The 24,533-nt window shown below is 36.5% G+C and overlaps 2 protein-coding genes across 5 annotated transcripts in view; both read right to left on the bottom strand.

Moving 5' to 3' along the window:
- Window positions 1-4,217, bottom strand: part of PAPOLA (poly(A) polymerase alpha) — a 40,533-nt gene extending 36,316 nt beyond the window's left edge. For 2 of the 4 annotated variants that reach the window (XM_031593029.2, XM_031593028.2), the window contains exon 1: window positions 3,843-4,217. In XM_031593029.2, the coding sequence (XP_031448889.1) occupies window positions 3,843-3,850 (8 nt within the window). In that variant the 5' untranslated portion in view covers window positions 3,851-4,217. The remainder of the gene's footprint in view (window positions 1-3,842) is intronic. The other 2 variants (XM_031593027.2, XM_031593026.2) reach the window with 2 other exon arrangements.
- Window positions 4,218-4,545: 328 nt separating this feature from the next.
- AK7 (adenylate kinase 7) lies at window positions 4,546-23,542 on the bottom strand. The gene is made up of 18 exons (XM_031593030.2): window positions 23,323-23,542; window positions 23,058-23,237; window positions 22,066-22,174; window positions 20,582-20,676; window positions 20,023-20,133; window positions 17,709-17,792; window positions 17,100-17,188; window positions 16,513-16,603; window positions 14,935-15,012; window positions 14,071-14,220; window positions 12,863-12,991; window positions 12,309-12,447; window positions 11,222-11,350; window positions 10,184-10,240; window positions 9,636-9,833; window positions 7,990-8,210; window positions 6,439-6,597; window positions 4,546-5,445 (listed from the first exon to the last, which is right to left on the bottom strand). Exons 1-18 carry the CDS (start codon window positions 23,398-23,400, stop codon window positions 5,407-5,409), a joined length of 2,136 nt encoding a protein of 711 aa, XP_031448890.2. The 5' UTR covers window positions 23,401-23,542; the 3' UTR covers window positions 4,546-5,406.
- Window positions 23,543-24,533: the final 991 nt, after the last annotated feature.

Genomic DNA, 24,533 nt, shown 5'->3' with positions numbered 1-24,533 from the left:
AGTACAGGTCATATCTTACAGTTATCAATAAATACTGAATCAAGAAGAATAAATCCAGGTAATACAGCCACAACTGAAACCATTTTACAACAGTGCAGAAAAAAATAAGTTATCACGTCATTATTGTGTCCAGATACATACAGCCAACACTGATGAAACGAGAAAATCATGGGCTGTCCTGAAATAGTACCAGCAACCCACAGAAAGTTAACTTTAAATGTTTAACTTCAGTCAGGAATTCTGGCTCAGTCTTGCCTCCAGATATGAATATCCATCTTAAGCACTCTCAGTAACTATCCTCTCTATTTGCCCCTGCTGACTACATCAGTAAAATTCAGTCTGTCTTAAATATTGATGAGCCACCTAAGTTAGATTCCTGAAACAATGCTGGTCATTACAACATCTGATCAATCAATTGGGACTAAATTAACAAAGCTCAAGTTCCAGCATGTTAGATTTCAAAGAATGTCTTAGCAATTTTTGTTTATTTTGAAGACTTCTCCATTAAGGATTGACCACATCAATTTCAGATTAAAGTTTTTGTTTAATGCTAATGTATTAACCACTACACACAACATCTCAATGAAGTCTGCACAAACCCATCACTGGGAAACATGCATTTCACCTTAAGACAATCCAGCTACCCTTTCTGAGCAAAAGGTTTTAAAATTCAACAAAAAATGAAGTGTGTAAATTGCCAGTATGGTACATTCAAGGCACCTAAACCATTGCAATAACAAACAACAAAAGTATGGAAGAAGAGATTCAGCTATGGCAATCGTCCCCTCTGGCTCATCTGTCTGGGACAGTCTTTGTACAGAACAGCAAAAACAGCACGTCCAGACACACACCCATCCATGACATTCTTAGTAACAACAGTTTTCTGATGTTCTTCTGGTTTAAACTGCTGAAACTTTTACTGGATGGCGCAGGCAGCAACTGAAGGGAAAAAAGAAAAAAAGAAAAAAAAAGCCACCCAAGATTTATTGCTATTCTTAAGACAAAACACTCAAGGTAGTAGTTTCTCAGTATAGAAATTCTGTAAGGCTGAATATCGGGAAGCAACAAAGGCAGGAATCAGATGAAATGTTTCAATATTAAGAGATTAACTTGCCTCCAAGGTGAAATTCACCCAGCCTAAAACAACTGCATTCCCAAGTACTGTGTTGTATCTCTATCTTCACAGGTATCAAACTTTTTTTTTTTTCTTTTTTTCCTGGAGTCACAGTAGAAGACTGAAAACTACCACAAAAGCACCCTTTTGCCTTATGGTTCCTACTGTACAACATCCAACAAATTCATCTTCGGCTGAATTTTTTAGATGAGTTTCCCTTGACTATCAAAGCTTTAAGGCAGATTTCTTCTGGAGTGTGTCTGGTGCTTTCTGGAATTAGTAAGCATTTAATTCCTTCCAAAATTCAGTCTATAAAAGCCTGAGCTCTGTTCAGAAACACAACAGTTACCTAGTCCCACTCATGAAGTAACACTTGTTATAAACTTGACTTTCTACTCTAAAAAAAAAAAACAAACCACTACCCATGCCCCAAAACTCGAAGACCAGTTAACGGAACCAACAACTTTCACAGCACTTCTGACACTTAAGTGTTCAGAATGCTGATTCTGTGCTTTTTCCACTTATGGTTAAAAAAAAGTTTTTTTACAAACATTTTTACAAAGACTTCAGCAGATGCGTAAGTTCAGCAGAGAAGCTTTAGATGCGATATCAGTAGTTTAACAAGAGACAGATTTCATACCGCTATTTCTGTTTGGAGACTGAAAGGCCCAGGTTACATGAAGAGGCTGCATCATCAGTTTACAGAAACACAGCAACCACTTCATTGATTCCAAAACTTTTCTCCATAAAACGTCACCCTTTCTGTAATATATGAAGCTCAGTGAGCTTCATTTCTCCCTGCCATTCTATGCTGTAGACAATGCTCACCAACAACTACTGTTTATCTAAGTTTGCTAGAACGTATCTTTATAACATGAGAAATATTCACTTTTTACTTTTGTTTCCATTAAGGCCCTTAAAAAACAAACAAAAAACCCCTACAAAATTAGCTGCTTAAAGGAAATCTCTTCTTTTACATAAGGAATTAATGAGAATCATGGTAAACACACATAAGTCCCCAGGATAAATTTAACGCTTTTATTAACCACGAAAAAGCTTTTTCAAAAATATAAGCTATTGGCATCAATAGAAACCGAGTCTGCTCTCCTACAACTGAAGTACCTTGTATGTTGCACACTTGCTGAGAACTTCAAACTAACGCTTTAGACATAAAGACTTATGAAAGCTGCTGGTTATGTGAGAGATCAGCTCTGACTTGGCATGTCAATAGTAGACAGCATCCTCAAATGTGAAGTTTAAAGGGGGGTCTTGAAAGATCAGGAAGTGATCTGCAGCTCAAACTATAGAATGTTACTTAAGAATGTGTAGTTAAGGTATCAAACTTCGACTTCAAGAAAAATGAGCAAGGAATTCTACACCTTTCAAAGTAGAAATCATTAGCGTTACAGTTCATTCATTAGAAGTAGCACAAAACTTTAAATGTTGTTATGAAACACAGCCACAGCAAAATAAACTACAAACAAAAGCAAAGAAAGTATCTGACTTTCCTGTTTTCCTTAAGAAACAAAGGAAAAAAAAAACAACCAATGAATTTTAAAAAAAGCCAAAATGGCACACTTCAAACTTCCTGGCAATTTTTCATTCCCATAATGAACATGTGCACTTATCTATGAACACACTGCATTCTCATTACACATCGCTCAGAAATTCCTTGCGATGACCATTTTCCCTTCTACCTTCACCCACCGTGGCGATCCTGCCACAAATTTTTGTTTCAAATTATGTGCACCGTGATGAATACAGCAGTATTTTAGATTCAATAAAACCAGTACAATAAGCAAACTGGGCTATTCTGTACGTGAACTCTACACACAAACAACAACAGTAATTGCAGTAATTCCAAATTACTCGGAATTCAACATCCCACCCTCTCTCAGGTGTACACATACCTTATTCCTACAAGTCACCTGACTCCCAACCCATCACTGACTTATTCAGGATAAACAATCTATTAACATTCGCACTATGGAACAAAAGAGTTTTCTTATCTCAACCATGTGCCGTCAAAACGGCAGTAAATGAAAAAAAAAAAGAAAAAAAAAGGAAAAAAAAAAGAGGAAGGGGCGGAATAAACGGAAGCGGAGAGGAAACAAGGCCAGAGCCGCGTCTCCCTCCGGCCCCGCAGGCCCTCGGCGGGGTGCCGGCGCGGCGGGCCCCAGGCACGAGGCTGCGTGCAGGAGAGCCCCGGCCCCGCGTGGCGGCTGGAGGGGCGGCAGGGGGCGCTGTGACCCGCAGCGCCGCGCCGGAGTCACCGCGGGCCGGGGGAGTTCCGCAAGGACAGGGGCCGGGTTGGGACCGCGTGAGAACCGCCGCCCGGGTCTCCTCCGCTCGCGCGATGAGGGAAAATCGCTCGCTCGGGGGCCGCGGGTGAGACTTCACCGGCACTCCTGAAGGAAAGGGAAGCTCCGCGTTTGGCGGCGGGACGTAAACACGCGCAGCGCTGCCGCTTGATGCCGCCTGAGCCGGCGTTCTGCGAGAGCGTCCCATCACCCTCCGGCCGCTAAAAGACCACCGATAAAGTAAAGGCCGCGCCGGCGTCTCCCCCGGTGCGGGGAGAAGGCAGGAGCGGGCCGGGCCGGGCCCGCTGCCCCTCACACTGCGGCACCGGAAGGGCACGCGGCCGGCGGGGACCGGGAGCGAGGAAGGGCGAGAGGCAGAGAGCGCCGAGCGCGGGCCCGTAAGTTGCTCTGCGAGGGTTCCAACTTACAACGGCATCGTCTCTCCGGCTCCTCCTCCTCCTCCTCCGCCGCCGCCACCACCACCGTCGCCGCCGCGTCTTCCCCTTCTCCCTCCTCCTCTTGTTCTTCGTCCTCCCCCACCGCTGCCGCCTCCGGACCGGTCACTCGCCCCGCCGGGAAGCGGGAGCCGTGACCATGGTAGGGGCCGGGGCGGGGGTGAGGGCTCGGAGGGAGGAGAAAGCCCTTCGTCGGGCCCGGCCGCCGCCGCTTCACTTTCCTCTTCCCCTCCGGCCTTCTAACATGGCGCCCGGGCGCTACCACAGCAACGTTCTAGAACGGGGGGGGCCCTACGCAGCGGCGCGGCCACCCCCGCACGGCGCGCACGCTAGCCGGTCCGCGCACGCTCAGTTGGCCGCGCGGCCGGGAGGCATCCTGGGAGCTGTAGTTCTGGCGGGAGGTGCGCCGGGGTTTGAAAACAAAGCTCTAACGGCCGGGAGGCGGCGCGTGCGCACGGCGCGGCGGGGCAGCCTGTGAGATCGGCGCCGCCAGGCTGACGGCGGGTGACCCCGCTGAAGGGGCGAAGCTCTGGCGGAAGGTTGGCGCCGGCCGGCCTGGCAGCCTCTAACTGCCATGGAAACTAATGCGGCGTGGCTGCGGGCAGTTCGGCTCCCGCACCCATGCCCGGCGCCAGGGCCCTCGGGGCTTGAGAAGGGGCCGCCGCCCGCGGAAGGTCCCTCCACCTCGTTTCGTTGAATAACAGAGGGAATTCTGATCAGGTGTGGGCTTGGCTTTCGTACCTACTCACCTACATCAGACCTATTTTCTTTTTTAAATCCCACACAGAGCAGAGAGACTGTTTTCTAATAATAAGTTAGGAAAGCCCTCTTTGTAGTAGACTACATTTATCTCAAACACTAAGCATCATAGACTAACCCGTGGTGGAAGTGATCCACAAGGATCAAGTCCTGAACTTCTAACAGAAAAAAAGTTATGCTTTGCACAAGCTGCTCAAAAATTTATTCTTAGGAAAGTATGTGTACATATAGCAATTCCACACAGAAAGCATTTTTGAGTGTGTCAATGTCTTATTTTTACCCTTGCTTTAAAAGAAAATACAGTCTCAAACTACATATTTTTGTAAAATAACCAATTATTTCATCTTTAGTTGCTTCAGGTAGTAATTTGGACTGGCAATGTCTAGCAACTTAAACATACAAACAAAAAAGTCTAAAGAAGAGAACACTTTCCTCAGGCACCCTGCTTGCTTCTTTTATGGATCATAGCAGGAATACACTGTTTAAATACAATATGTAACTGAAAAAATCCAGGAGAAAAGAACAGATTCTTAAGGTTCACAGTTGGAAGATGATGCATGAAGTACAGACACTTTGTGTATTAATCAATGTGTAGTACCTAAGTAGAAGGACTACTAAAAATCTCAATGCTACATACTAGAACAGTGTAAAAGAAGTGGACATTTTAAAAATAGTGTTTGAACAAAACTAAGCCTAAGCATTTTTACTGTAAATAACGTTGGGAGCATTCTCCCTTTCTGTTTAGCAGTTTCTACAGCTGTTAGGATTTAATGCTATTTCATTTGACATCAGGATTGTTCTTGAAGAGATATTCTGCCTGCAAACAGAAGATTTTCAAAGTCATTTTCAAGTCTTCAGTTTAAAATGTACAAGATAATAACAATATAGTGGGAAAAAAAATGCAGAAAGTATCAAATACATCTAAAATGTCATCTCTGTTGGATACCTATAAGAAGCTTCTCACAAATATACCCACCTCATTTTGCCGCATTTTTGGTAGCATTGACCCCATCTGTATGACAGAATTTATTACTCCACAAAAAATTCTAGGAAGTACCTTAGGGCCTGATTTCTAAACTCAAAAGATTGTAAGAACTGTATTATTTATAATACAAAGTTATGCAGTAAGTACGAATGATCTCTTACTCTTACAGCCAATATTCAATCTAAGCTTTTCATGAGTTGATAGTTTCTCTTCATTAAAAATAATGATTGCTTGTCAATAACTTCCTAGGGAATAGGGCAAGGACAGCCATACAGTGACAGATTTACAGCATCTGAATCCTTTTGGGAATACAGCGCTGACCCTACTTTCAGCAGAAAGCTGAACTAAGTAACTTCTTGAGGTCCCTTGCAACTGGAATTGTTTTGTGACAGTCTTACTAGATTCACTCATTCATTCGTGTATTGTAAAGAGATTATTGAAGACTATTGTTCAAATAGTATTGCTGTATCTAGAAAGGTGTAAGCAGAGTAGGAAGAGAGGCATCCCTCTCTACATGTCTTAGCCTTACAGCAGAATTGGCAGGGTACCGTAAGAAAAGCAGAAGAGCCCAAGCACCATAGCAAAACTGAGTAACTTCTCCAGTTACTCTGTAACAAAATGGGATTGATACAGTGTCAAATGATCCCATAGAGTTATGGGGTACATTAATTTTCACGATAATCACTGCTCATCTGTATTGCAGATAATTAATGATTTTCATTATAACAAGTTGAAAATAGTTAAGTGCTTATATTAACAGTCTTTGATCTATTAATATTTTCACTGGGTTTTTTCTAACATACAATAATAAAGTAATCACCTTACCAGAAAATCAACTGGATCATCTGGTCTGATCTTACAGCATTCATTTAACCCTTGCATAAGCGTTGGCATGACATGCCTCATTAAATAGTTTCGTAGTGGAGTGGACTGGGCTTCCAATAATTCTTGTTCTTGTTTTTTAACTTCCTCAAGATGTTTATTCTACAAATAATTTGTAAAGCAACAAAAAATAACATTAATACTAAGTTACTAAATAGTTATTGACTAAATAATGATGGCCACCTACACAAAAAAAAAAAAAGTAGTGTTAAAGCCATGGGTAGAACTTTAAAATTCAGTTACCAGAAAAAATATAGACTGCTAAATTTAGAGAATGTGGCACACTGAGGACAGCAAAGAGAGCATGACAAAAACCTCCCCAGCAAAATCATTTTATTTCTGTCATCTTAATGCCTAAAAGGACATCTATTCTAAAGTTTTCGGGTTCTCCTATTTCAATAAGATATTCGGGAAATAGGCTAGAAAATACTGCAGTAGTTTTAGCTAAAAGATTACTCAAAAACATGTTTATTTTCCACTCTTCTCATTTTATTCATTAGTAGCCTTAGTCATATATAGATACAGCAAGCAGAAGAGACTTTGAAGACTGCTTTTGCATACCCAAGGCATAGCACAAAAGCAACCATTCATATAAAACTGATAAATTATTTGAAAAATAAGTTTTCCTGTTTAAGTGAGTCCAGAAATGCTACAGAATAAACTCTGCAAGTCACTTTCCTCAAATTGCAGCTGAAGTACAATCTTAAGGACAAATGAGTAATAGCACAAACTTCTTGAGCACCTGCCTATTTAAAAAGGATGAAGTATAGATATTATTTTAATACCTACTTTGGCTCTGCATAATGCAGTTCACTTTCTTGAAAGTTAGAATGTTTAAGATGTGTTTACTACCTTTACTAATCTCTTAGGCAAGTTTATGGAGAATACAGAACAGTATTTATTCTTGAATGAAACTGTACAGAAGAAAACTCTTACAAGCCAACATCAGAGCAATATTAAATGCACCTATAAAGGTGAGCAATTTCAGGCTATAGTTCTTCCACAAATATGTACAGGCATCCTAATGTAAGAAAATTATTCTTCTATAGAATGTCAGTTTCCTCCTAAATAGCTATAACTGGAGACTGTCGTAGAACAGCATTCTGGCAGAAATGGAATGGAAAAAGAACAAACCAACATGGATTCAGCTGTGATTCAGGTGTCAATAAGAAATTTCTTATAATATGCATTTCACATTATTTGCCTAAAACATCTTTTAGGAGTGGCAAAGTAAAAAAAAAAAAAAAAAAAAAAAAAAGGATGTGCACATCCTGTGAAGCTGAAGCATTCTTCAGCCTACCTCAGGCAGTCCTTTTCAACAATGCCTGGAATACTGAACTGGTCAATCCTAGCCAGATCTAGAGTATGATATAAGGAATTAGAGAATTTATGTCACCCTTTCCATGTATTCTTACACAACACTGCTGGGAGCCCTATTGCTTCTACTTTCTAAAACACAAATAATGTCTTCCCAAAAAATATTTATTGACTTACCCACTCTTCCCAATTTGCTATCCTTTCAGCCCTTTCCTCAGCTTCTCTATGCTCCCTTTCAGCTGCTTCTTTAGCTTCTCTGGCAAGACATTCCTCAGCTGCTTTACGTTCCAAACTCTCCTTTTCTTCATCTGTCAAGCCATAATTTCGTGGTTCCCCAATTTCTTTGATGATCTCTTTTACTATAAATCTGTTCTCAGAATCTTCATATTTGGCCACATCTTAAAACAATACAAAAGAAACCCTTTCAATGGTATTCTCAATTATCAAGCCAGTAATAACTGCAGTACCTAAGTATATACAGTGTTAATGTTGTTTGAATTTTCAATTATTATATGTTGCTTTGTGTTGCTTATTAATGGATGATTTATTTTTTTTTTTCCCAAAGCAAAATGAAATTTTCTACATATGATTTTCTTTATTAATTTAGACTAAAATAGTGTGTCTTTCTCAGATGATTATATTAGGGAGAAATGTATTAGAATTATTTTTACAACTATTCTGTTTAACACTTGCAGGCTTTTTAAGTTTTGAAATTTGCAAATAAAGTTATTCTAGTATCAGATATGTTCCTTTGGCCACTCTTAAATATCACCTTATCTACAGGTACAAAACCATCAGCTTCCGAACCTGTTTCTCCACGTGGATTACATAATCTGTTACTAGCATTTGGCAACAAACTCCAGTATTTTCACTCTTGCTTCTCATTTCTTTCACTGGTTCAGACAGAAGATACTAAATCATTGCTAATACAATTATTCTAAGCATAAAGTCTGTACTCTGGTGATTAATCAAGGTAAAAATCTAACATGATTCTACATAATGAAATTTCTTTTAGACTTCTTCATTCTCAGTATATTGAGAATTACATTCCTGAAGTATTCCAAGCTGAAATATTTTTTTATGCCATCAGTACATAAATTCCACAATTTTAGCTGCAGCTGGATATAAAAATTACAGTGCTTGACAACTTTTTAGTCATTTAAAATATTGCTAAGAACATTCTTGGCATTGAATTTGAGGACTTAAAGAATAACAGCCTTTTCTCAGATGACCAAGCAAGACTGCAATACAAATATTTCAGCTATCATAATTAAATACATACCTACTAAAAAGATATTTTAAATTAAAAAAAAAATAAAAACAGTTATCTGTTTAAATCTGATGACATTAATTCAGCACTTCTGATAAACCAACTGCAACATCAGCCACAATGGAAAGGTACTCACAGAGTTGAAGATTTCTCAAAGAAGTTATCTTTGTGGTCAGTATATAAAGCTATATGCTAATATACTTCAGTGGACAGCAATATACTAATATGCCAGTCCAGAAAGATGGCAAGAGCAGAGGTCCATAAATTATGTCATATAACTAGTTTGTCAACTGGACTGCAAAACTGAATGATTAAAACAAAACCTTATCTACAAAGCCTTATCTACAAAAATCTATTACCTATAGATTCTAATGGGATCAATTCTGAATCCCTATGAACATACAGATATTTTTGCAGGTATTTAATTAAATACTTGTTGTATTATGATATGTTAATGAAAATTTTATATATCTAATATACTTTTTCAAATTTAAATGTTGTGACAATAAGAATTTTTATTCATACTTCAGCTAGGAATTTTATTATTTCATACCAATAAACTGAGGATGTATTTCAAGTTCATCAAAATAGTTGAGAACAGTTTCATCTTCTGCATTTATCTCCCTGAAGTTATTCAAAGATTGCAGAAACCGGTCCTGAGTATAATGAGTTCCAGCAACAACACTTTCTGGCAGATTTATTATTCTGTTTTTAAGAAATTCATCCGATGCAGTCAAAGATATAACAAATTCTGTGAAGAAGAACACATTATCCTTGACTTTTTCTCTTTTACACTTATCTTTTTTCAATGATAAATATAAAGTCACAAATGAACACACAGACATAATGTAAATATAAACCAACAGTTGATGGCATTTTCACAAAAATAAAGGAATAAGAAAAACACACAAAGCAACTCAAAACCCTCATCTTGATTAATTGCTCACTTTCAAATATTACGACAGCCATGTGTCATGAATTAGACATTTTGTTTATCTAAAATGTAACATGAAAAGTTGGAGTGACATTTTGGACTCCTTGTTGGTGGCAGCAATATTTGAAAGTTTTTTGTTTATTTGTTTGTTTTTAAGTCAAACTTACCAGGTATGATTATTTCATCATATTTAGGTATTTTGCTTGTAATTTCTTCTTCTTCCACTAAAACAAAAGCAATATGTAATTGAGATTATCATTTGAAGTAACAATACTTTTGTATTTATAAATAACTTCTCCTACACAAATACTTCTTAAAAAAAATAATTCCCAACAATAATGATAACTTGAAGTTAGACAGTACAGTACAGTAGTCTAGAGAGAGTTGTTGTTAAGGAATCCATGCTTTCAGCCACCACACATTTATCATGGGACACTAATAGCTGTTTAGCTACTCAGCAAAGCATTCTTTTGCATACAAAATGTGTCCATACTACTTTTCTGTCCCTGGCTTCTCCTGCTGCTTTATATTTTCCTCCGCCAAAGAGACACAGCTTGGAACAGCATGTAGAAATGGCTTGGAACAGTGTGGTTAAAACTGTTTATGATGTTGTCTGCTCTTCTCCACCAGTTGACTCAACTGCTTGATGAGTATCAGCTAAGCAAGGTGGTTTATAACCAAACACATTAAGATGAACAAGACTAGGTTTTGTTTTTCTTGAAATCCTATCCTTTAATTTATGGAGTTGATTCTTGCTTTTCATACATAGACAGTGCTGGCTAACAATTTGAAATGTATATTGTGGAATTCCACTTAAGTTGCATCTATTGAAGCTCATCTAATACACCCACTCTAACTCACAGAACATGAATTGGCTGAACCCCCTCACTAAGTAGCTCTTGTATATTATGAAGAAAATCTGCCTTAGAGTTTTCTTGTGTAGATTAGTTCAACATCGAAAGTATCATTCTTATTTGTATATTTGTTTAGTATGTTGCCAGCCAAGATCATTTCAGAAACTTCTTGCTTAATATGTTTAACAATCCATTACAATCCTTCTTAAAATTTTAAAGCATCAAATGAAAGCAACTGTGTTCTGCTCTGCAGTCAAAGCAGTGTTGATACACTTAAACTAATAAGATACTGAGAAAAATAGAAGTTATGACAGTATTAGCAGGAATAAAAACAAAAGCAGCAGTACTTACAGTTAAAAAGATCTCTTGCCTGGTCATAGGTCTTTGGAAACCCATCCAAAACATACCCTTGATTTCTACAAGGCATAGATTTGAGCTTATCTTTAATGAGTTTAATAACATATTGATCATCTAGACGACCTAAAACAAAAAGAAGGTTATTAAGTACCTAGTTTATAAAAAAAAGAATATCTGAAATTATGCTATAACAGTTCTAGTCATTTATAGGAAACAATTTTTAGAGTACAAAAAAAATATGTATTTTAAATCTCCATGTGCTGTTAAAAGTTTATAGAATATAAAGCTATATATGGATAGCTTTTGTATTTAGAGAATATAAAGCTATATACGTACCTATAAAATAAAATTACAATTGTAAGTGTTACAATCATACAAACATTGGAGCTTTAAGGATACAAAACAGATATTTTAGAATAATTCAGTCAGATTTTTGTATAAAAAGTAAAGAAACAGAAAAGAGCATGTGACAAACCAGACGTTCTATTTTTACAATTAACAATAAGAATTAAATCAAGACGAAATAATATCTAATAGGTTTCGTAAGTTCTATTTACAGATAAATAGACTGAGAGATAAAGTAACTTATCAACTTAAACTACATTATTGAGAAAATATACCATAGTAAAAGTTTGGTTTTACCTAATTTTTATCCTCTTGCAACCATTGCCTCCAGTTTCCTATGTTGTTTTGCTTCAGCTATTAGCAGTCATAAATATTATCAACTAATGTTATCTTTAAAATATGTTACATCTTAAAAGGCATTATCATTTTTAACAACAAAATAGGGCATGCAGACTAAATACTGCCAATACTCTTCTTACTGGAATACTTTACTTCAAAAATTTGACATTGACATACTTCAGCTTTCACTTTGTATTATTTAAATTATGCACTCTGTCCTGAGAAAAAAAACACATGATGAAAAAAAAAAATCTGGTTAAGGATCTAAAGATACTGAATGTCGAGTGGTTACATGTATATACATATATATAAATACTATTGAGTGAAAAATAATTATATAAAAATATATAAAGTAGTAGAAAGATAATCCCCCACTTTAGAACTTATTACTTCCTACCTGCATTCTGCTCCATGCTTTCTTTAATTCCAGCTAACAACTCATATGCTTCTTCTATATTTTCACCCTCTTCTTCATCCTCTTCTCCCTCTTGTCTCACACTGCCAGAGTCCACTTCTTCAGGAGCCACAATTTTCTCCTGAAGGTGAGATGAGAAACATGAATTGGCTCAAATTCCATGGCCAAATTTTCTTACATCCATGAATGTAATAAATAAAACAAACAAAAAACCCACGTATACTCCTGGACAGTGAGATACTGAGTAATCTGCAGTCTTTTAAAAGGATTTTTAAGTCTAACAGTTCCCTGCATCCCCAAAGATCATAAGCATGTCAAAAATATTTCTATTCTAAAGTCTGAAATTGTTTTGTTAATGTATTTTTCAGGTCAGAAAAGGAGACAAGAAAGTGAATAATGCCAACAGTCATCAGTATATTGTCATTTCTCAAAACATTTTGTTGGAATATGATTATTGCCTTTGGTCATTCTTAAATAGTTAAATTATGGAGTTTATGTTCATTTTAAATGATGCCAAGCATCTTAAAGTCACACACCAGTTTTGCTATTGATTCGGAAATCACATCTTTAATCTTAATATGATGTAGCTTGTAGTATTTGCAGATCTCTTCAGCAATGGTAGATTTGCCAACCCCTGGAGGACCATGAATGTAAATTTTGAGAGGCTGAGAAAAAAAAAGATGAAGTTGTAACATCATTCAAATAATATAGATTTTTCCCTATAGCTAATAGGAAATTAATAATTAAAACTAAAAATATGTTTTAGATTAATTTACAGTATGTATCTTCTTCATGAGTATCATCTATATCATCCACTGTCTTTGAGTAACAGTTAATTTAATAGTACAATGCCAGCAACTGCAAAAAAGGCACAGTTCTATTTAATAGACTCATAGACCAACTTATAGTGGCACTACTAGAAGTTAAACAGTCAAAAGAGACAAAACACAACCCCTTGGACAGAATGCAATGAATTCTAGAATTAGGTGGCAGATATTCTATTATATAAACACAACTATTTCTGATCTCTGATAGACTTGTTGTCTCCACTGTAGTTATTTTGACCTCAAATATTTCAGATCCAACAACAATTTGTTGTTGTAGCCTGTCTTACCCATGGTTGAATAATTACAGTTAAGAGTTCAGAATAACAATAAATATAATTCAAAATCATACATCCTTAATTTTGCATCCTAATTCAGAAGATCTGGTGGTTTACAGTATTTAAACCTTTGAATAACTACTTCCTGATACTTGAATGCAGAAGCTCAAAGTATTTAGCTAACATAGGAAACAGAAAAATTGTTCATTATATTATACAATGGAGCAGGGTAAAAGGAAAGCTACATGGCAGTTAATATCCTGGCTCACTAAATATAATGAAGGACACAAAATGGTCATCTAATTATTGACTCTAAAATTAAAAAAAACACAGTTAGTGCTTTCTTGAAGCCGATATATCTAAAACAATGTATATTGCAAACTACTTTCAAAGAAGTAGTTTTCTATCAGAAAGTTTATTTTCATCTACAAGCTTTAAACTTTAGATGTAATAGGAAATATTAGATGATCATTTTAATCAGCATTCAATTCAATTTTCAATTATGCTCACTTATTTTATGTCACTGTTAGTCTTTTATGTATTCTTACTAAAAGAAATGAAAGCTTCTGTCTGTATAACCATTTCTATTTGAAAAAAAAAAAGAAAACGAGCACTTGAGAATAGCATATACCAAACCATTACCAGAAGTCCTCGACTTTGCTTGTATTCTTCAACAATCTGTTCAATATTTTCCACCAGTCCTGTTTGAGCAACCCACTTTATGTTGAAAGTCTCTTTCAAAAACATAGCTTCCATTCGCAGGTTCACAAGCAACATATCCACATTTGGTTGCTGAAGGAGCAAAACAACATTTAACACACATTAGCACTGCGTGTTAAAACAACACTGCTGGCTTCCACTAGAAACTAGAATGGAGGGTAGAGAACAGAAAGAATTCAAGCACAGGGAAAGCAGGTTTGTGTGCAAACATTAAGGTTTTTTTTTTTTTAGTATACATATTTTCCATATATATTTAAGTAATGTCAAAACACATACCACTGAGCAATTGTTCAATATTACTCAGAGGTCTCATACTATCCACAGGAAAAACATTATTTCAGAAATTCATTAAGGACCATCTTAAAAACGGCAGGGTTCTAATGTATTTATTTCACATATGAACAGTTTATTCCAAATAAGCAGATGAAGACATCTTAATTTACATATACTGTGTTCCTCATGTTCATAATAATTCATTTTATTTACTATTTTATTATTATTTTCTCTAGGTTTCATCAGCATGCTCTAGTATGCTTAGTACACCATCAACATCATTGCTTCACTGCTTTTCTAGATCAACCTATAATCTCTCAAAAAACATGTATGTTTGAAAATTAGATTTTAATTTGCCTATTTTCTATGCTTATTTCTTGCCATATTTTAGAGTTATATTTTTTGACTGAAATAATATATATATTTCACAATATGATACACCCAAGTTTACATTCTTCCATTATGTAGAAAAAGGTAAAAAAAAACCAAAACAAAACAAAAAAACCCACTAACTGTTAACTCTTTACTCAAGAATGCATTTTCTTGTGGAATCTTCTCAATTTTTCCAGGTCCAACATTTTTACTGATACACTGTAAAGAAAATAAAATAGTAATACATAAATTCAGTCAGATTCTTAGGGGAAAAAACAACAAACAAACAGAATTTCTAGAGATAAAAAGTATCCTTCCTATTTTATGTCACACTATATCTGAAAAATTAGTATACTGATACAATTTATTGAGAAAAGAACATCCTACTGACTTTAAGTTTTGTGTTAGCATTACACGTTTCACAATATATTGTCTCTTCTTCAGCGCTCACAACAAACAAATCCAAAACCAGACAAGTGTTCCAAAGCTCTTAAATCTATGTAACTTCTTATTGCTTAAGATCAATTAGGAGGCCTATTTTATTTCTCAGCATTTTCACTTCAGATTCTTTAAGTAAGTGTTTAATTCTGTTAACAGTTGTGAAATGTTTTCAGATCAATAGAACACCACCATTAACTCTCCATGCTACTATCTCCAGTTTATCATTAAATAGATATTAGTTGCTCCTATAGTCTAAAACAGGTGTAAAAATAGGTTTCAAATAAACACTAGATACCATAAAATCACACTATCAAGTTTACACGTTCTAGTATTCTGCCTCAAAGAGTTTTAATTAATAGACGCCTAAATGAAAGTAAGAAAAACATATGCGATATCTTTTTTAAGTGTCTCTTAACCTTCAGCTATTTTCAGTTCAAAGACTCCCTAAATTAGAAATACCTATCATACGTTTAAGTAACTCTCAAAGTACTTCTCACTTAAGTACCTTTCCAGCCTTCCTCTGAGCTGATACAGTTCCCTCACAAAATAGCTCTTTGCAGTACTAGCAACTTCTTACCATCACAAAAACTGTAAATCTACAACTGTTCAGTTTGCTATTCTGTAAACAACCACAATAGCCATGAAAGGACCCTCCTGACTTTCATGGGGAAACCTATATCAATTCATTCCTATAGCTACTTCAGCTTTATAAAGATCCCCTGACAAGTCATACACAGATGTCTTGAAGCATTAAGATGCTTCACAGCTTAAACAGGTGATTGAGCACAAGGTGAAAGGGTGTGTCTTCCTAGGGAGCACAGGCAAATTGTTTGCACCTGTGTTCCTCCATGTGACCAGAAGGGGTGGACCCAGAGTGGAGCCCCACTGGGCTCATATAAGGGTCAGCCACTGAAGATAGAATGCCTTCTGGATTTAGGCTGCTTCCTCAGAAGAAGTACTGCAGGGTCAGAGAGTTCCTTTGCTAGTTGAGTGAGTTCAGTGCTTTTTTTCTGTGTGTGATTATTGATCTACCTGCAAATGCTGTGCCTAGTGTCAGAAGTAATTTTGCTTCTTTGTGAGCAGAACAACTATCAAAGTTAATTCTGTAGTATTCACCCCAAGCAATATGTTTTGTTTAAAGAACAGAACCCTTAGAAGACTTCAAAATTATTTTTTTTATTACACAAGATAATTTAGGGAAGCTTAGAGACTTCAACTTAAGTAAAAATATCTAGTTTTAGTAATCTTGTAGGTACCTGAAAAACAAAAATTCCTTACCTTTATTAATTCCTGAAAAGTGTGCATAGACTCATCTACTGCAAGTATGTAGTAAAACCTTGGCCTGTGGTCTGCTATGTTTTGTAGCACCCTGGAATGTAGGAAGTACAGTTAAGGCTAGTATTTCGAGAAGCATATTGGCCTTTCCTTGTGAGATGTGTTTCAGAAGCAGTCCTAATGCAAAGTTGTTTTCATGTATATTTTCCTCAATAAAGAAACACAGGTATTTTTTTGTAAGGAAGATCAAAGGATAAAAAAGCAACACCTGTACAAAATAGTAATTTAAGCTGTAGAGTCCATGATCCATTTTCAGTTCTGTTCCAGTTAACTGATACTATGCTTTATGTGCAGTACAGCAGGTAATTTCTTAACTGCGTAGCATCTGTGCAACAGATATGTTAGGTTTCCAGAAGGCATATCTAGGATTGAAGAAACTGAACTCTCTGTGTGCTTCAAAAAGAGGAGACAAATAGCATTCTTAAGTCTACTCTATACTAATTTAAAAGTTGTGGTACTCTTCTAATAGGTTTGAAATTGTTACCTAGTTTGTTATCAATGACTGTGCAAGTGAAATGTTATTTACTTACCCCGCTAAATCACGAATGTGAATGGTTGGAATATAATTGTTTCCATTTCCAAAAACGGGTATTGCATTAGACTCACTAAGCCAACCTATCTGAAAATAAAAGTGGATAATGAAATTAGAAGGAAAAGGTGTATTTGTGTACTGGCAAACTTACGTATTCAAGATTTTAAAATTCAATTTATTGAACCATTACTGGAACCACAGTAAACAATTATGAGAAATAGTAGCAGCCTACAAAAAAAATAATTTTTTTTAAAGAAAACTCTTTGGTCCTGCCATGTGTTATTTTTAATACTTTGTAATGAAAATAAGAACAATGTAATGTTGAAAAGACTTTATTTCTCATTGCATTGATGAGATGGGTATGTTCTGATTGCAGAGTGCAAATGGAGATACTGTTAAAAAGATGGAGAAGCTAAAAAACATACACAACCAAAAGAGTGGAAATCACTTCAATTATAGCTAAAACTCATATCAAAGGGATCAACTAATAAATTCAGTTCACAAGAATATTAAGCCTATTATATCAAAACTATTACGCATATATTTAATTCCAATGCGATTTGTCCTTAAATATTAGACAAACCTTCAAACATACTTGGATATCTACCTTAAAAAAGTAGTGTAAGACTCCTTCCCCAGCTCCATACTGAATTCCTGAAGCAACAACATAAGTTGAAAATGCTTGTTTGTTCTGTGAAGTAAAATTAACAAGAGTTTTTATAACAATATGGTATTGCTAATGGAATATTAGCTCGTACTGAAACTTAAGAACATGTATTACAAATGTAAGAAGTATTTAAATTATCTCTCTTAAAATTTGGAACTAGATCAATCATTGCATAACTACTAGTTTTGTTAGTCTTATTGGCAATATTTCCTTAAAAAAGAAACAAACAAAAAAGCTCAGTATTGGTATATCTGCATTTGAGCTGAAATTCTAAAAAATTCTTAAAAGTTAAGAAATTGGAAGCTAGGTATATCAGTGAAGCGATCAGAGTAAAATACGCTTCAATTTTCTTTTTCCAAGAGAAACTAACTAATATTTGTGGAAGCTTTCTTTCCCAATTGTATTGTTTGTATTTGATTGCCTACAGAACTGGAAAATGAGACTCCAGTACTTTTATAATTGTTTTGCTTTAATTGTGATATAAAATCTTAAAATCAGTAGATATAAAGTGTTTTCCTAACCGTACATCATGGTCAACCCTTGCATTTTTTTTTTGCTGACCATTATACCAACCCGGTCATAAATTTGCCTGTTCTGGTTGACTGTTTATGTAAAATGATACTGCTTTGATCACTAGTGAGAATGGTTACATACACAAAAGAAACAATATTTAAATCACCTTAAGGAGAGAAATTTCTATCAAGTCTTTTAATGGAGAACGACTTAGATATTTTTAAGTTGAAACAAGATTGTTAAATAATTCTCAAACTTGCACTTACTAACAGAGAAAATAAACATCTAGATTTTTGCTTAAAAAAAAAAAACAAAAAACATATTTTGCTACACTCTTCATACTATTTCAGAAATATAAAACAATGAAGTCTGTTAGCCAGTATTTGATTGTATAATCAAAGCATCATCTACAGTGATGCCAAGTATATATCACTATATTGTGTTTGTGTAATGCAATTGTATCTTTCTGCTACAAAATAAATCTTTGTAATAGAAACTATTTCAACTTAATTGAATATAGGAACTTTTTATTAATCACATGTAATATTACAATCAGAAGATATTATAGATATCACAAGTTCTCCTCCACTAACTTTTCTTGAGTAGATAGAAACTATGTATGACCTAAGAACAGCAGCTCCCAGGTTTGTTCTGGACAGATTGCACATGTGCTCCAGGAGAAGGTATACTAATTTCTGTCTCCCAGCAGGAAAAATCTGACACTTGTGAAAGCACAGGAAGGGCCATTTCTCATCTACCCTAAAGAGCAGGTAGGTAGTAGGACATTTTATCATTTACTTCACAGTAGGTTCTGTGCCACTTATAGAACGCAAACCACAGTTCATCACCCAGAGAAACACCAGTAAAATAGATCCATTTCCTTACAAAAAAAAATAAAAGTAAAAAATCTGTAGTGTCACGAGTCACACATGTGAATTTACTACTTGAGACAAGTTGGATATATGTCATGAGTAAAATGAGACAATGATTTGGTAAGCTCCAGTTACAGCATATTTAGTCACCGTTAAGGATGTTCGAGTTACCATGTAATTTTCATTAAAACCACTAGATGTCACATTTCAGCTATTATAATCAGTCTTGGGCTTGGCTGTTCTGTTTGATGGTTAGTTTCATTCTAATAAAAAGTTTTAAGTAGGAATAGTTTTAAATCGATGGATTCAGGATCTGGGCTGCCATTGAGAATAGAGCTGGGAGATGAGCTATCAGTGGTAGCAGGTGTTTTTTTGGGATTCTGAACTCATCAGTACCTCTGAGTCAGCAGCTTCTCTCAGAAAAGCTGCATGCCCTTATTTTTTGCTACAAAGATAAAGGTAAAAATCTTTTTTACCCTTGAGATTTCCCCACGCAAGCTCCAGTTTTAATTCTCTTTTGTACAACCAACATAATAACGTTGTTGTTTCTTTTTTTTTTAAATGAGATAAGCATGATTTACTCAGTAGACATTGAAAAATAAAATTGGGATCTGTATTATGAATTATGTAATTTAAATATAACTGTTATATATTAATTCTAAAACATGGCCTTCTTTATGCTTAGCATTTTATTAATAAGGGATAATGTTCACATTTATCAGAGATATAATGCATTATAAATTTAATCAAATAGTTGGTAACTTTCGTTATTAAGATAATACATTAGGATGACCTAAGTATGTTTTTGTTTTTCAGTTTTTGTAAAAAAAGCTTATTAAAAAAAAAAAAAAGAAAAGGTCTTAACATACATTTTTTCCAAGTTTGAGAACAAGTTTTTCAGCATTTATGTGATCCATAAAGTTAGGATGAGGTTTTCTTCTACGATAATCTTCCTCAGTAAAAGGAATCTCAGAATCCTCCTAGGAAGAAAAAAAGTGCAACTGTTATACATGTTGTACAACTGAATATTTTTTAAAGGCCTATATGTTTAAAAAAAAAGTTGTTAAAATATTTTTTTTAATCTCTTTTTCTTTCATTTGAAATTCTTCGAACTTCTAAAGCTGATACTTGAGAGAGTATGTCCAAGCAATCCTAATGTCTGCCCATCATAGTATCTCATTGCCTACACTTGTCTGTTTGGTGGAATAGATTTAACAAGTAGAGCCCCCACTTACCAGTGGGGGTTGAAGTAAAAGGGCCACAAAGAAAAAATATACTTCATATAGCAGCAGATGAAGTTAGTGTTATTGAAGTACACACTGCAATACTTTAAATAAAATTAACAAATAAATCAAATGGAAATATTTATTTATTTATTTTCCATTAAGTGGAAATGGTAAGAGAGGAGTGTTCTCTCATATTACTTACTGGGTCGGGGGGGTTGCTTTTTGCCCAGCTCATTACTGTTGAAATCAGGATGAACGTTTTTGGTGTAGCAAAATGCTCTATTTCCATATGTAGGGCTGTTAAATGAAAGCAAAGGATTTAATCTATTTAAACTATATTACACAAATTTTATATTTTCTTTTGGCCCTGTGTATATACATTTATGCTATAATGCTGTGTGTTCAGTGTTTTGAAGTAAATACCCTTTATTTTTCTTGGTGTAAAATAGAAATGAATCAATGATAAAAAGAAAACAAATAAAAAATAATGTGTAACCACACGGTCAGTAATTAACACAATCTATACAGAGCTGCATATCACAGAAAAAAAAAAAAACAACAAAGAAACAATGTATACTAGAAAATGCTTCGTCTTTATTGACTGCTGAGATACTGACATAAGTACGCTTGTTGCAACTGAAACAGCTTGTCTACAAAATTGAAGGAAGTTTCTTTAATTTAGAGCAAAATTATCAAGCAGTAAACAGGAAAGAATAGTTTAGTTTAACTGAACTTAATATGAAGAACAATATTGCACTGTCACCATAAAATGATTCCCGACACCATTAGAATTTGGTTATGACCATCAGGAAAAAGCTGTAGGAAAACTGTTAATGATATTTAAAATAACAGATTTAAGTAAAAATATACTTAAGATCACAGAATCATAGAATGATTTAGGTTGGAAGAGATCCCAAGGATCATCCAGTTCCAACCCCCCTGCCACGGGCCTCCAGATCTGGTACTAGGCCAGGTTGCTCAGGGCCCCATCCAACCTGATCTTGAACACCTCCAGGGACAGAGCATCTACAGTCTCTCTGGGCAGCATGTTCCAGCACCTCACCACTCTCTCTGTGAAAAACTTCCCCCTGATATCCAATCTAAACCTTCACTCATTGACTTGGAAACCATTTCCCCTTGTTCTATCCCTATCTACCCAAGTAAAAAGTTGATTCCCCTCCTATTTTATAATCCCCATTTAAATACTGGAAGGCTGCAATAAAGTGTCCTTGCAGTCTTCTGTTCTCCAGGCTGAACAAGCCTAGCTCCCTGAGCCTGTCTTTGTAGGTGAGGTGCTCCAGACCTCTGATGATCTTCGTGGCCCTCCTCTGGACCCTCTTCAACAATTAAGATAATTATATAAAACATAGAAACATTGAAGGTGGGTAAAAATTTGCTCCTGTGAGCAAATACAAATAGATAAGATGGCAGTGGATATTTTTTAATGGAAATAGCTGTCTATGCAGCTATGTTACTTCTAGTGTTGGACCATCCTATGATCAAGGAGCAATGGGCTGTGGAATGCATTCAAATTAATTGAACAATTCATGCAGCATTTCCCCATCAAGGAACCCAGTTTTATATTACAGTGAACGATAAATCCCAGGTTAATTTGTTAGACATCTATAGTAAACTTCAGTAACTGTATAGCAAACAGCTTTCTGTTCAGTTGGTAGCTGTACTAACCAGAAGCAGCCCATGTTGCTTCCTCAATTTGGTTTGCATCCTCAGTGATATTATATAAAATAATGTCACATTCAAGCAAATAGCTTAAGAGCTCTTTCTGAGAAGAGACCTAGGGGAAAAGAATAATTAAAAATTGTTGATTAAAAAAAAAAAAAAAAAAGGAAAAAAAGAAGAAGAAAACCCAATATCCAACATTCCTTTTCAAATTTAACTTACTGGTAGAATGTAGTTTTCTTGCACACATATTTTGGAAAAGGATAATTAAATAACTTACAAGACTCATGTCAAACTATTTGTCAGTGAAAAGTAAAGCAATGGAATGCAAATTAATTGCTGAAACTTCTGATTTACAATGCACATTTATATAGTTCAAAAGGACATACAATTTTAAGTGATTTTGGAATTTCTATTTTTTTTAGAATTTGTAATTTATTTTTTATTAAAAGGCTCATCTGTATAGAATTTCAGATCAAAACATTCACATTTTTGAAGAGATTCTGGATAATCAAGTTGATGGTTACAAACAATTTTGGTTTCAGAAAATTAATAACCAAGCCTCCTTCAGTAAACTGAACTTTGGATGTACATGTAAAAAGTGTGTATTTGGAACAGTTAGCTGCTAGTGACAGCTGTTATGTCAGTGAAGTGTTAAGGAGGGAAGATGCTTTGTTCACAGTACTACTACGCTAAGAAGATATGAGAGATACAACAGTGTGTTTTGAGGGAAAAAGAAAACAGATCTGTGGGTGATCAGGATAGACAACATGTCCAGAACTACTGTTTTATTTAAAACAGAATCTTTTTTAAGACTGGATTCCTTTGTTTTAACATTTGTTATATCTGAACGAGGGAGGAGATGACAGGGTGCAGAGAAATAAATGTGTGTGAAACTTCCTGCAACAACAGAACACTTGATTAATGAGGATCATTTACGTGCCTTGCAATATGTGTAATGCTGTCTAGCAATGACCTGAAATGAGGTTATGACTTACTGCATATGCTTCCTCTGCAAAGCATGGTTTAGTACTTTCTGGCTTAGAGAGAGTCCCCACTATTTGGTACAGTCCCTCCTTTGGCTTCCTGGAAACTTCAGCCTCCGACTGATTCTCACTTTCCTCCTCCTCTCCTTCCACGCTTTCTAGCGACGCTCCGACAACACAGCTGGATAAATACTGCAACATACAAGACGCACGTTTGTCTCCCCCTCCCCCGGCCCGGGTCCCCGCCGCACTGCCCGCCGCGGGCCGGTTCCCGAACCTCCCCGATGCTGCGGCCGCAGTAGGAATCGAGGTGGTTGAGGAAGATCCGTCGGCTCCGCGCAGCGCCCGCCGCCATGGCCGCAACCGCGACGCGGCCCGTTGCTAAGGGCGGGGAGCGCTGGGCGGGGGCTGCGCGGCCGCGGCCGTGCCATCAGCTCCTGCTGCGGGGCCCTTTGCGGGGGGACGTTATTCCCCACTTCCTGACAGCGGGCAGGGCAAGATTTAGTACTGCTGAGAGAAAAAAAAACGTTGTAAGGCTCTGTTATGTGACATCTGTTCCAACAGCAAGGAGGCTTTGAGGTGGTCTGGCACCGGCAACTTGTACTAAGCAATACTACGTTTTGATCACAGAATCACAAAATTGTAGTGGTTAGAAGGGACCTCTAGAGATTGAGTCCAACCCCCTCCCCCGTGGTGATGATTCTTCTAGTAATACATTGTCATGGTTTTGTGATTTTTGGTTTTCGGTATTCCACATCATAACATCATGTGGGGCAGTGGGAGTTTAACTGTTGGTGCTCAAGCTCTGGGTACCTGCCTGGAAGAGAAGAACTACATTCCCCAGGGGACTTTGCGGTCACAGAGAGTCTCGAGATACAACTCCTGGCAAGGTCACCTGATGCGCTCTTCTTAGCCTGCTCTTTGTCGGCTCTCCTCCCTTTTTTCTCCCTGCTGCTCAACTGGACTGCGCATCTCACCTCAGCTCTCCGCGTTGTGGTGAGGCCTATCCACCTTTCGGACATTCTCTCTCTCATTATATTTGATTTATTAGCTTCAAATTTAATTATATTGTATTATAGTGTGTTATCTTGCATTCCGATACTATATTTAGTAAATTAGTTTGTTTCTCCTCAGATCGTTGCCGCTGTTTTTAATTATTTTGGGGTCCCGTTCCCTTTTTCCGGAGGCACGGATCTGCGGATCCCTCCGCCCCGCTAGTCACGGAACTGGGCAGAACCAGCCCGTAAACCGTTGACATACATCATGTTAAATCTTCCAGAAAAGTGCAGTTCACAGTTTTACAGCTGCATGAGGCCAAGCAGCGTTCATTTGGCTTCAGAAAATACAAATTGGTCTAAGGAGAGCGACTGAAATAATGTACCATCAGCGCTTCAAAGCGGCTCCATGTCGGTGCCAGTTCCGAATGTAAAGAATGGAGAGCATTTCCTCCATAAGCCCACAACCAAACACGGTGGAATGACGTCACTA

Source organism: Phasianus colchicus, chromosome 5 (assembly GCF_987193195.1).
Source record: "Phasianus colchicus chromosome 5, bPhaCol1.hap1.1, whole genome shotgun sequence".
In the NCBI taxonomy this organism is placed as follows: domain Eukaryota; kingdom Metazoa; phylum Chordata; class Aves; order Galliformes; family Phasianidae; genus Phasianus; species Phasianus colchicus.
This window is presented reverse-complemented; position numbering and strand designations above follow the sequence as displayed.